The 13,765-nt window shown below is 49.2% G+C and overlaps 1 protein-coding gene across 2 annotated transcripts in view; it reads right to left on the bottom strand.

Annotated features, from left to right (window-relative positions):
* CD4 (CD4 molecule) overlaps positions 1 to 12,093 on the bottom strand; it is a 34,209-nt gene extending 22,116 nt beyond the window's left edge. Inside the window, exons 1-3 of one of the 2 annotated variants that reach the window (XM_024256502.3) lie at positions 11,938 to 12,093; positions 1,458 to 1,573; positions 1,174 to 1,338 (exon numbers count right to left, since the gene is read on the bottom strand). In XM_024256502.3, the coding sequence (XP_024112270.2) occupies positions 1,174 to 1,338; positions 1,458 to 1,506 (214 nt within the window). In that variant the 5' untranslated portion in view covers positions 1,507 to 1,573; positions 11,938 to 12,093. Of the gene's footprint in view, positions 1 to 1,173; positions 1,339 to 1,457; positions 1,574 to 8,570; positions 9,050 to 11,937 lie in introns of those variants that run through there. The other variant, XM_054527902.1, reaches the window with a different exon arrangement.
* Positions 12,094 to 13,765: the final 1,672 nt, after the last annotated feature.

Raw genomic sequence — 13,765 nt, 5'->3', positions numbered from 1 at the left:
GGAGGCGGAGGTTGCAATGAGCCAAGATCACACCACTGCACTCCAGCCTGGGCGACAGAACGAGACTCCATCTCAAAAAAATAAATAAATAAACTAATAATAATAATAATAAATCTGCAGCTTTTTTTTTTTTGAGATGGAGTCTTGCTCTGTCACCCAGGCTGGAGTGCAGTGGTGCAATCTCAGCTCACTGCAGCCTTTGCCTCCCAGGTTCAAGCGAGTCTCCTGCCTCAGCCTCCTGAGTAGCTGGGAATACAGGCCTGCACCACCACGCCTGGCTAATTTTTGTATTTTTAGTAGAGACCGGGTTTCACCATGTTGGCCAGACTGGTCTTGAACTCCTGACCTCCGATGATCTGCCCACCTCAACCTCCCAAAGTGCTGGATTATAGGCGTGAGCCACTACAGCCGGCCTTTTTTTTTTTTTAATTAAAAAAAATTTTTTTGGCTAGGCATGGTGACACCCACCTGTAATTCCAGCACTCTGAGAGGCCAAGGTGAGTGGATCACTTGAGCTCATGAGTTCGAGACCAGCCTGGCCAACATGGTGAAACCCTGTCTCTACAAAAAATACAAAAATTAGCCTGGCATAGTGGTGCATGCCTGTAGTCCCAGCTACTTGGGAGGCTGAGGTGGGATGATGACTTGAGCCTGGGAGGTTGAGATTGCAGTGAGCCAAGATCACATCACTGCAGTGGAGCCTGGGTGATAGAACTAGACCTTGTCTCAAAAAAAAAATATTTTTTTTTTTTTCGTAAAGATAGAGTCTCACTATGTTGCTCAGGCTGGTCTTGAACTCCTGGACTCAAGCAATCCTCCGGCCTCAGCCTCCCACAGTGCTAGGATTATAGATATGAGTCACTGTGCAAAGTATTATCTATGTAGCTCTGTAGCAAAAATACTCCAGAAATCATGGGTTTTAAGTGATAGTGATTGTTCTAAAACTCACTACGTTCATGAATATTAAATATTAAAATATTGAAATTCACATACTACCTTTCCCTGGGCCACCAGCAGTTGGTGTAGAGAAACTCTGGATAAGAATGCCACTGAGTTTCTGTCAACCCAAGCCCTCTGGGATCCCAGAGTTTAACTAAGAGCAGATCTCAGACACCAAAGGCTTTCAATCCATAGTGTCTTTTCCTCCCTGGATGGGGAGCCAGGCAACCCTACCTTTAGTTAAGAAGGAGCCCTGATTTCCCAGAATCTTTGTCTGATTGGAGTTTTTCCAGTGGAATTGTATGCTCTTCTTCTGGGAAGCTGTACAGGTCAGTTCCACTGTATCCCCTTTTTTGCCCAGCACCACTTTCTTTCCCGGAGTGGCTGCTGGGAGTAGCACTAAGTGGAAAAGAAAGGAGTCAGGTCTCAATGACGCCGCTGTCCCCCTCTACCCCATCCTCCACCTTTGCCTTTCCTCCCACGCCATCTGCATTGAGACCCCAGGTCTGAGAACTTACCGAGTTGCAGCACCAGAAGCAAGTGCCTAAAAGGGATTCCCTGGTTCATTGTGGCCTTGCTGAGGGAGGCAGGGGCCTGAGCCAGTAGGGACCTGAGCCCGCAGAAATGGCAGGGCCTGAGGGAAATACCAATCATTAGTCAGCAAACATTTATTGGACCTGGAGTATACAGGGGCAATACGCAACGTCTCCCTCAGGACCCTTGCAGACAGCCTAGTGAACTTGAGGCAGGAGAATAGCAGAGGGAACTGGAGGTTGGATTAAGGAAGGAATGAGTAGGAGCAGAAGCAAGAGAAAGAGGCAAGTGAGCAAAAACAGAAGATAAATAAGTGAATAAGGAACTAGATCCAAACCAAACCAGTTAGAAGCAGCTCCTAAGAGATGGGCATATACTAGGCTGGGTGCAGCAGCTCATGCCTGTAATCCCAGTGCTTTGGGAGGCTGAGGTGGGTGGATCACTTGCAGTCAGGAGTTCGAGATCAGCCTGGCCAACATGGTGAAACCCTGTTTCTACTAAAAATACAAAAATTAGCTGGGCGTGGTGGCATGCACCTGTAGTCTCAGGTACTTAGGAAGCTGAGGCAGGAGAATCACTTGAACCACGGAGGTGGAGGTTGCAGTGAGCCGAGATTGCACCACTGCACTCCAGCCTCCAGCCTGGAGGACAGAGCGAGACTCCTTCTCAAAAAAAAAAAAAAAAAAAAAAAAAAGATGCGCATGTACTACAGAGAAAAGATATCCTCAAAATGACCCCATATAGTAATTAGCTACTTAAGGTTCATGCATACAGAATGCATATCATGCGTGTACTTAAAACTATGGGAAGGAAGTGACGTGTAAGCACACAGAGGCCAAGAAACTAAGCAACCCACCTGTCAATCAAAAGGCACATGCTGGCTAAAGCTTAGGCAGCTTGAGGAAGAAGAGAAAAAAAAAACACATAGAAAAGTCCACGAAATATAGCAAAGCGATGCTGATACCATTTGCAGGTCATCCTCGATCGATAGTGGATCGTACTGTGCTTAATAAACTTTTGCTACTTTGCTATTTGTGTGTGTCATGTCCAATTTTTTGTTTGTGGCACCAACAATTTGGGACTTCACAACATCAGCCAGTAACAAAGTAAACTTGCACACCCCTAACTGGATGCTCTGAGATACACACCACGAAATGCTATGCCCAGGCCAGGAGGGGGTTCTTTGCTGGGATGAGTGAGGAGGGGATCAGAAAAGGATGCACGGAGAAGATGGCAAATTGGTGGGGAGACCATGGAGCCAGGCCAGGACATGGAAATGCTTGAAGGCCATGCTGAGATGCTGGGACTGGATCCTGGGAACTAGAGAGCCAGCAGAGGATTTTCTATAGAGAAGAAGATTATTAGATTTGCCACATGGACCCCTGCAGCTGCTGAGTGAAAGAACTGGAGGAGGCGAGGCACCAAAGGCAGAACTGCAACCATCTTGGTGAGCAAAAAGCCTGAGCCAAGTGGCTGTGGGAATGTGTGGGACAGTTCTAAGGTGACATTCCCAAGGATTGGGGCCTGATACAGTGTGAGAGGTGTGGGGAGAAGAAAGAGATCAGATTGTTACTGTGTCTATGTAGAAAAAGGAAGACATAAGAAACTCCATTTTGATCTGTACTAAGAAAAATTGTTCTGCTTTGAGATGCTGTTAATCTGTAACTTTTGTCCCAACCCTGTGCTCACAAAAACATGTGCTGTGTTGAATCAAGGTTTAATGGATCTAGGGCTGCGCAAGATGTGCTTTTAAAAAGTTCTTGCCTCACACCTGTAATCCCAGCACTTTGGGAGGCCGAGGCAGGCGGATCACGAAGTCAGGAGATAGAGACCATCCTGGCGAACATGGTGAAACCCCATCTCTACTAAAAAAAATACAAAAAAATTAGCCGGGCGTTGTAGTGGACGCCTGTAGTCCCAGCTACTCGGGAGGCTGAGGCAGGAGAATGGCATGAACCCAGGAGGCAGAGGTGGCAGTGAGCCGAAATCGCGCCACTGCACTCCAGCCTGGGCGACAGAGCAAGACTCCATCTCCAAAAAAATAAATAAAAATAAAAGTTCTTGCAGGCAGTATGCTTGGTGAAAGTCATCGCCATTCTCCATTCTCTATTAACCAGAGACACAATGCGCTGTGGAAGGCCGCAGGAACCCCTGCCCGAGAAAGCCTGGGTATTTTCCAGGTTTCCCCCGACTGACACAGCCTGAGATGTGGCCTCATGGGAAGGGAAAGACCTTACAGCCCCCCAGCCCGACACCCGTAAAGGGTCTGTGCTGAGGAGGATTAGTGAAAGAGGAAGGCCTCTATTCGGTTGAGATAAGAGGAAGGCATCTGTCTCCTGCTCGTCCCTGGGAATGGAATGACCTGGTGTAAAACCGATCATACATTCTATTTTGAGAGAGGAGAAATCTGCCTTATGTCTAGAGGCGAGACATCATGGCGGCAATACTGCTCTGTTACTCTACTACACTGAGATGTTTGTGTAAAGTTAAACATAAATCTAGCACATCCAGGCACAGCACCTTTCCTTAAACTTATTTATGACACAGAGCCTTTGCTCACATGTTTTTCTGCTGACCCCCTCCTCACCTTCACCCTATAGCCCCACCACATTCCCCTCGCGGAGATAGTAAAGATAGTGATCAATATATACTGAGGGAACTCAGAGACCAGCACCGGTGCAGGTCCTCACTTGCTGAGCGCCGGTCCCCTGGGCCCACTTTTCTTCCTCTATACTTTGTCTCTGTGTCTTATTTCTTTTCTCAGTCTCTCGTCTCCACCTTGCGAGAAATACCCACAGGTGTGGAGGGGCAGGCCCCCTTCAGAGAGGTCAGGGGAGAAAGAGCAGAGGGCCATTTCTCTGTCCAATATCAGACCAACCCTACAAGGCCTCTGAGTGGGCCAAGCAGAAGGCGTTGGTCCAGGGTTTGGATGAAGGAGAGTTTCCTGTGCGCTTGGCAGACAGGTGAGACTGGGGGTGGAGGGGGTAGGGCAGAGAGGCTCTAAATGGACCATGGGGAATGGACAGCTGTAGATTAGAGGAGCGATTCCCAAAGTCCTGGATCAGCAGCAGCGGCAACATGACCTAGGAACTTGTTAGAAATGCAGATCCTCGGCCCCACCCCAGCCCTGCTGAATCAGAAACTAGGGGTGGGTCTAGTCATCTGGGTTTTCACAAATCTCCAGGTAACTGATCACGCTCAAGTTTGAAAACCATAAGTTAGATGGAAAGGAAAGGGGAGAGGCGTCCCCATTCTGAGGTGTGCAAAGGTGGTAGGGATGTGCGAGGAGGCTTTGGAGGAAAGAGGGCTCAGGGAGGTGATGGTGAAGAAGGTATGGGAAAAGCATTTGGGGCTTGACTGTAAATCTTTTTATTTTTAGTTTAGATCCACTCTGTCACCCAGGCCAGAGTGCAGTGGTTCAATCATAGGTCATTGCAGCCTGGAACTCCTGGGCTCAAGTGATGCTTTCATGACAACACCCAGCTAATTTTTGCAGGCTGTGATTGCAAATATTGACAGGCAGGTCAAAGAGCTGGAGCTTTGTCCTGGAGGTGATGGGACCCACTGCTGATTTTTTAGCAGAGATGTGACATGGTCTATGTAGAGCTTTGGGAAGCTTGATGTGGTAACTGGGGACCAGATGACATGGGACTGGAGCAGTGATTATAGGAAGGGCACCGAGATAGCACCTCAAAGGAAGGCTGGTGCAGGGCTCAAGTGTCTTTGAATCCAGGCCCAGGATATAAAGTGGGCTCAGAGAGGTGACTGCCTGGGGAAGGGGTCAGCATGGACCTGGCCCCTGCTGGTGAGAAAAGATCTTGCCTCCAGACTTACTCTCTCTTCCAAGCTTGATCCTTCTTTCCCCCAGTGGCACCATTGCCATTGAAGCTTGCTGACTATCTGCCTACTCTGAAGTCCCACAGCACCCCGTTGACATGCTCCTGGATGCGTTCCACCTTCTACCTTGTGTGTAGTGATTTGGTTTCTCAACTCTCCTCCACCAGCTTGAGCCCCTTGAGGACAGAGATGATAGTCTAGCCAGCTGTGTGGCCACCACAAGCCTGGCAGCAGCTGAGACATAGAGAGAGGACTTGGTATGGCTTTGGTTAACTTAAGCCAAATTGAATTGTATGGAGGAGGGAAAGTCACTGATTTCTTCTTTCTGTATTCACCATATTAATTCTGTTTCTAAAATGGGTCACTCAAGTGTGTGCACACACCCAGCCCTGGCCTGGATGAAGCCAAGTCACCCCAATCCATGCTGTTCATTCCCACGGAGCCCTGCCAGCCACTCTCCATCCTGTCTGTGGTTCTCCACCAAGGAGCTGACAGCCACACATGGCTCATAGGCTCGCTTGCCCTCCAGCACCAGTTGGGGCTGGCCAGTGGGAAGTGCCTATCAGAGATGAAATGGAAGGGTGGGGGAAAGAAGCTGGGGTATTTTCCCTACTCTATCCCTGCCCTGGGCATATTTTCTGTCAATAGCTGTGTGTTCATCCCCACCTGCAGCCCTGCCCCTCCACCTCCACAGCTTCTGGGGGTGGCCCCTTATCCAGAGCACAAGCACTCTCTGGGTTCCAGAAACACCATTTTCACTTCTTCAGGACTCTTCCTGCTGTTAATAGTGTCTGTGCTTCAACAAGTTGATTGATTTCCTTAACCTCTGTGAATAACCCCCTTTTTACAGTCTCTTGAACCATGGGAGGTGGACTGTGTTTCCTGCTGGGCACTAAGACACAATCCGTGGAGAGGAATGGAGCACTCAGAAGGTGTGGGGGCTTGGTCCTCTTACGGAGGTTTAGGAGAAGATAAGAAAAGTGACTCCATCTTTGTTAGCTGCCTCCAGTTACTCCATCTGCCTGGAACAGGAGGTAGCCAGGGCTTAATATGTGGTAGGTGCTTGAGATAGACAGGTAGGTAGATAGATGGATGGACAGATAGATAGATAGATAAAATAGATTAGATAGATTAGATGATAGATTGATAGATTAGATACATAGATTAGATAAACATACAGACAGATTAGATAGATGATGAATAAGATAAAATAGATTAGGATAGACAGATAGATAGATAGATAGATAGATAGATAGATAGATAGATAGATAGAGACAGACAGACATTTAGGGCCAGACACAGTGGCTCACACCTGTACTTCCAGCACTTTGGGAGGCTTAGGCGGGTAGATCAACTGAGGTCAGGAGTTTAATACAAGCCTGACCAACATGGTGAAACCCTTCTCTACTAAAAATACAAAATTAGCCAGGCACAGTGGCACGGGCCTGTAATCCCAGCTACTCCAAAGACTGAGGCAGGAGAATCGCTTAGAACCCAGGAGGCGGAGGTTCAGCAGTAAGCTGAGATCGCGCCACTGCACTCCAGCCTGGGCGACAGACCAAGACTCTGTCTCAAAAATAAAATAAAAAAAAAAGACAGACAGACATACAGACAGATAGATTAGATAAATAGATGATAGATAAGATAAACAGATAAAATAGATGAATTACATTAGACAGTCAGACAGACAAGATAGATATATAAGGCCGGATGCAGTGGCTCACACCTGTAATCCCAGCACTTTGGGAGGCCAAGGCAGGTGGATCACCTGAGGTCGGGAGTACGAGACCAGCCTGGCCAACATGGTGAAATCCCATCTCTACTAAAAATACAAAAATTAGCTGGGCATGGTGACGCACGTCTGTAATCCCAGCTACTTGGGAGGCTGAGGCAGGAGAATCACTTGAACCCGGGAGGCGGAGGTTGCAGTGAGCCGAAATCATACCACTGCACTCCAGCCTGGGCAACAGAGCGAGACTCCGTCTCAAAAAAAAAAAGATACATATATGTCCAGGCACGGTGGCTCACGCCTGTAATCCCAGCACTTTGGGAGACCGAGGTGGGTGGATCACTTGAGGTCAGGAGTTGGAGACCAGCCTGGCCAACATGGTGAAACCCTATCTCTACTGAAAATACAAAAATTAGCCAGGAGTGGTGGTGGGTAGTTCCAGCTACTGAGGAGGCTGAGGTAGGAGAATCGCTTGAACCCGGGAGGCGGAGGTTGCAGTGAGCCGAGATCGTGCCACTGCACTCCAGCCTGGGTGACAGAGTGACTCTGTCTCAAAAAAAAAAAAAAAAAAAAATAGATCAATAGATAAGATAGATATATAAAGATAGATAGACAGATATAGATAGATTAGATAGATAGGTGATAGGTAGATAGATAGATTAATGATAGATAGATAGATAAATCGATAGAAGCTGGATGTCGTGTGTGGTGGCTCATGCCTATAATCCCAGCACCTTGGGAGGCCGAGGCAGGCAGATCACTTGAGGCCAGGAGCTCGAGACCAGCCTGGCCAACATCATGAAACCCCCGTGTCGACTAAAAATACAAAAAAACTAACTGGGAATGGTGGCGGGCGCCTGTAATCTCAGCTACTTGGGATTACTTGTAGTGCCACTGCACTCCAGCCTGGGCGACAGAGTGAGACTCTGTCTCAAAAAAAAAAAGATAGATAGATAGATAACAATTTTGTTTAAACCGGGGAAGTAGGAAGAAAAGAGGTCAGGAAGGAGGTTTCTGAGAAAGGAGGAAGGGAGACCAGCCACCAGTCATAGTGAAGTGTTTACAGGTCAGCATGCAGCACGGGAGACATCTAGGAGAAGACTGCAGTGAGAAGAGTAGAATAGGAGTAGCCTCATACCAAAGAGTGGTTCCCACTGTCCCCCATCCCAGACTGACTGGGTCCTTGGTGAGCAGGGGATGAAAGAGGGGAAGTCTCCGTATAGGATATCCCTTCTCTGGGGTCCAAATTCAGCTTACCCTGACAAGATGCCTGGGGAAGACTAGAGGTATTCTTGACCCTTCCCCCTATGGTGGCTGTTTTGACTCCCCCAGCTCCATGGTCCAGAGGTATGTGCACACAGCCACCTCCTTGCCTCCAGCTCCCTGTTCTGCCTCATCTCACCCCAAGGCTCTGCTAAGTGGAGGAGGCTGTGGGTTTCTAGCATGCTTGCTTTGGTGCTTTGGGCTTCCGCTGCCACCCCAGAGATCTGGCCTTTGATTCCCATACTCAGCGTCCCCAGAGGTGTCTTACCCTAGTACGGTAGCATCCTGTATACCAGCGCTCCGAGAGAGGTTGGGAGGGCTCTCTGGTTCCTCAAGCCCTGGCACGTCTCTCTCTCTCTCTTTCTGTATCTCTCTCTCTCTCTCTCTCTGCTTCCTTCTCAGCTCACATCTGTGCATTTCTGTATCTATGCTTCCCAGCCCCCAGCTTATGCCCCCAGCCTGCAGTTCCCTATGTCTGTGTCTGTCTTCCTCTTTGCCTCATATACCAGGAGGCCGTGCTGACTCTCCCAGGCTCCCCTGGAATGCCCCTTGCCTCTTCTCCTTTTTCAGCTTCCCCTCTCCAGCTGCCACTAAGCTCTAGCTCCTTCCGGTCTGTACATAGGCCTCCTGGCCTTTGGCAGCAATGCAGACCCTGGACAAGCTTTGATCTGTGGGGAGCCTGCCGAGCACGCCTGCAGCCCAGGGTGGATGTGAGGGAGCTGGCTGCGGGGTGGGAGGGACACCATGGACAAAGGGAAATGGACAGAGTTCCCCAGAATGCACAGAGGCCTCAAGGGAGGAGGGGAGGGAAAGATGTGGGAGAGAGAGACCTGGAGCAGCTTGTTAAAGCAACAGCTACGCACACACAATCCACAATCACACACAAAGCGCAGGGTAGTACAAAAAAGAGGAAAAGAAGAAATTCTGAGAAGCAAGACAGATGCACAGAGCATAGATCCAAAGTGAGGCAAAGAGAGACTGAGAAAGAGATGAGACCAAAATGGCAACACACACTACGCACTTTCTCTGAGCCTTGAGGTTCCTGCCGCCCTCACCCCTGGCCCCCAGGGATGGGATGAGGGGCGAGGCTTGGGAGGGTAAGAGGGCCCAGCTCCATGACAGCGAGAGTCTGTGGTCCCACAGGCACTTTTATCTTCTCCCCATAACCCCCAAGCAGCCCACTCAAGCCCAGCCGCGGGATGTGCCCCACCGCGTTCACCCTTTCTACTGCTGACTAGCTTCCTACAAACTTCCTAGAGACTGTGACCCCTCTAAGGAACCCTTGTGGTTGGTGGCTGCAACCTCCGCCATCCTCTTCTTCGCCTCAGACACCCACATCGGGGGAAGCGTGCCCACCCTCCTTCCCTCATCCCCTCAAAGGTACAGAACAGAGCTCAAACTCAGAGCCTTGCAAACCCAGACCCCTGCCCATCTACCTCTGATTCCCCACCTTCATCAAAGTTATTTTGAGACAGGGCCTCACTCTCACCCAGGCTGGAGTGCAGTGGCACAGTCAGGCCTCACTGCAGCCTCCGTCTCCCAGGCTCAAGCAATCCTCCCACCTCAGCTTCCCAAGTAGCTGGAACCACAGGCACACACTACCATGCCCAGCTAACTTTTGTGGGGTTTGTAGAGATGGGGGTTTCACCATGTTGCCCAGGCTAGTCTCAAACTCCCAGGTTCAAGCCATCCTCCTGCCTCGGCCTCTCAAAGGGCTGGGATTACTGGTGTGGGCCATCACACCCGGCCCATCACAGTTATTTCATTCAACAAACATTTATTGAGTGTCTAAAGTGTGCAAGACTGGCCCAGTGTGGTGGCTCACATCTGTAATGCCAGCACTTTGGGAGGCCAAGGCGGGCGGATCATTTGAGGCCAGGAGTTTGAGACCAGCCTGTCCAACGTAGTGAAACCTGGTCTCTACTAAAAATACAAAAAGTAGCCGGGCGTGGTGTTGGGCTCTTGTAATCCCAGCTACTCGAGAGGCTGAGGCAGGAGAATCGCTTGAACCCAGGAGGTGGAGGCTGCAGTGAGTGGAGATCACGTCATTGCACTCCAGCCTGGGCAAGAGAGCGAGACTCCGTCTCAAAAATAATAATAAAAAATAAAACGTGCAAGACAATTGGTCTAGCCAATTGCCCTCAGCACCACCCTGCCATTACGGCCAGGGTCAGAGCCTAGGGCTGCCCCCAAGCTCTGTCTAGCACCAGTGGTGGGAGGAGTTTTTATCTAGATATAGACCTCTCCTATGTAAGTGCTCCCACATTGAAAGAGGGAAATCATCTCCCAAGTGTCTCTAACGCTGTCCTCAGGGGCTCTTTCATCTGACTTTGAGGGCGGCGGCCATTTTGTATCAGCCTACAGCATCTGATACAGCACAAGGAATTATTGGTCAAAATGTGAAGTAGCAGTGACTTCCTCCATCAGGCCCTACTCTTAGCCTTGCCCAGATAAAAATGTCCGCCACAAGAGCAGGGCATTCAGGAGGCACTATCCCACTCAGAGTGAAATCTTTGAATTATTGAGAACGGGGCCTTTCCAGGTTGAGGGATCAGAATGTACCCCAGGAAACCTCTCTCCCAGAAGAAGCCTACGAGGGGAAAGCAGAGGACACTGGGGATAGCACGGCTTCAAGGCCATGAGGTCTCAGGGGCTGGAAAGGTCTGAGGGCGGAGAGGCTAAGATGGCACAGGGCTTCCCGTCAGGAGGGACAGTGAGTCTTCACTCTCCCGGCCTCATGAGACCCCTACCACCAATTCTCTTTGAATCCATTTCTTAAATGACATATTTATCTAAAGATATGTATCTGCAACTTTTAGGGCAATTCATACGCAAAAGCTCAGTTTCAACACTTTCTGAGAATTTTAGCTTTCCTATTTCATGAATCATTTTATAGCTAACTAGAGTAGAAGTGCCTTTAGACATTGTTCAAAAATCTTAAAAGAGCAAAAAAAGCAGAGAAAAATTTAAAAATACACACAGAAACACAAAAGGTAGTTAAAAGAGACTATTACATAGATCATGTGACTTATGAAATGCTGCAAGTATGATATTTGGTGTCAATTTTTGGAGATTGTGCCATTAGGAAAATTGGTTTTGCAAGAATTTTCTCTAGACTAGATTCCACTTCTTTTGCTCTTTTTCTTGCTTTTATTGTTTTTCCTCATCATTTCTTTTTTATAGGTTTCCTCCCACCTTATATTTATTTATTCTTTCTAATTTTTTCCCTCCCCTTCTTCACTCTTTTTCTCCTCTTTTCCCCTCTTCCAGTCTTCTCTCCTCCACTGCCCACAACTAGTTGCTTTCCACGCCTTTCCCAGCCTGGGATAGTCTCCAGTCCTCATTCCCTCTCTGATCTTGCCATTTAGGTCAATACTCATCTAAGGAGCACCCACTGCTCTGGACACTGAGCTGTGCATGCTGGGACTGCAGAGAGGAGTCTGGCACAGTCCCTGATCTCTGGAAGCTCACAGTTCCAGTGGGAAATCGCTGCTCATGACCAGTTCCAAGAGAAATGCAAGAGAAAGTGGCCAGAGCTGTGGGCAGACAACTGGGCAGAGCACATTCCTGTGCATCTGCCCCACGTTCCCCTCCCTCTCAGCTCCGGGGAAGGAAGCCGAGTCTGACCATCTTACCTCTGGGCTTGCGTCTTTCTTGCCCGCTGCTTCTCAAACAGGTGTATCTGTGTGAGGACTTGGAGCTCTGCAACCAGGAGCCCAGGGGGAGGGTGCTTTGTTCCTTCTGCAGAGTCGTGCTTAAATGAAGAGACAGGAAGCCCGATGGCGAGGCTCCTCCACACCCTAGGCCTGGGCCAGCCCCCAGAGTCACCAGCTGGGGCTGGGGTCCCCACCCGCCGGGCTCTCAGGGAACACGTCAAAGTGAAAATGCCACAGTCAAAGGAAAAAGTTAAGCAGAATCAGGCTGGAGCCAAAGTGTCACTGCCACTGTTAAGCGGCAAGAAAAAGATGGCAAGAAAGATTCCATCAGTGGTACTGCCATGTCTGACCAGGCTGTGGGGAAAGAAGAAGTGGGAGGCAGTTGGGGGCATATGGGAACAGCAGTGGCAAGCCCACAAACAGCTCCTTGCTCCGGGGCCCTGAGGGCATATGTCTAGTGGGTGCCCCAGGGGTATCTATGGAGGCTTTATAGGTGGCCCAGTGTGGAAGAGAGGGCATGGGCTGAGCAGAGAATATCTGGGACACCAGGAGTGACTCAGGCTCTCTTCCTCTAGGTGTCTCTGGCCGGTCCTCAGGTGCTTTCCTCTAGCCCATATCTACCATGAACTCTCTACGTGAGCATCCTTCTGCCCATTGGACATCTCCACTGAGAAGCTCACCGGACATAGCAAACTCAACACATCTCCACCTAAGCATACAACCTGCATGCTACCACCCTCCAAACCTGCTTCTCCAGGCTTCTCACTCAGTGAGGGGCTCACCATCCACCAACTTGCCCAAGCAAAATAAATTGGGTGTAATCTTTGACTCCCCCTTCACCCAACTTCTCCCATGTATTTATTTACCAATTCCTGTAGATGTTACCTTCTAAATGGCTCCAAAATCTACCCAAGTCACTCTGCACTACCACTACTGCCAGCATGCCAATCCAAGACATATCATCCCTTGCCCGGACAACAGCTCCTGCCTCCTCACTGGTCACCATTCTCCATACCACAGCCCGAGTGATAATTTAAAGATGCACATGTGAGTGTGCATTTTCCAGTCTGAAAAAAGTGGGGCTGGGCGTGGTGGCTCGTGCCCATAATCCCAGCATTTTAGGAGGCCAAGGTGGGAGGATCGCTTGAGCCCGGGAAGTTGAGGCTGCAGTGAACCGTGATTGCGCCACCGCACTCTAGCCTGAGTGACAGAGTGAGAACCTGTCTCGAAAAGAAGAAAAGAAAAGAAAGAAAAAAGAAAAGAAAAGGCTAGTTCAGCTTGCGACCCCAACAATTAACACAAGTACCCCTATTTGACAGCGTTGTACTTCATCCGTAGCATATAGTACTGTGTGCTCCTTCTCGTTTCATGACACACGGTACTCAAGGGTTGAGATTTAATAAAATTAGTATTTAATACTTCATTAAAGGCATTCTATTTATTTATTTATTTATTTTTTGAGAAGGAGTCTCACTCTGTTGCCCAGGCTGGAGTGCAGTGGCGTGATCTTGGCTCACTGCAACCTCTGCCTCCCGAATTCAAGCAATTCTCCTGCCTCAGCCTCCCGAGTAGCTGGGGCTACAGGCATGCACCACCACGCCCAGCTAATTTTTGTATTTTTAGTAGAGACAGGGTTTCACCATGTTGCCCAGGATGGTATCGATCTCTTTTTTTTTTTTTTTTTTTTTGAGATGGAGTCTTGCTTTGTCACCCAGGCTGAAGTGCAGCGGCATGATCTCGGCTTACTACAACCTCTGCCTCCTGGATTCAAGCCATTCTCCTGCCTCAGCCTCCTGAGTAGCTGGGA

This window comes from Pongo abelii, chromosome 10, assembly GCF_028885655.2.
Source record: "Pongo abelii isolate AG06213 chromosome 10, NHGRI_mPonAbe1-v2.0_pri, whole genome shotgun sequence".
Lineage (NCBI taxonomy): Eukaryota > Metazoa > Chordata > Mammalia > Primates > Hominidae > Pongo > Pongo abelii.
The sequence above is the reverse complement of the archived record's forward strand: the minus strand, read 5'-3'. Positions and strand labels throughout refer to the sequence as shown.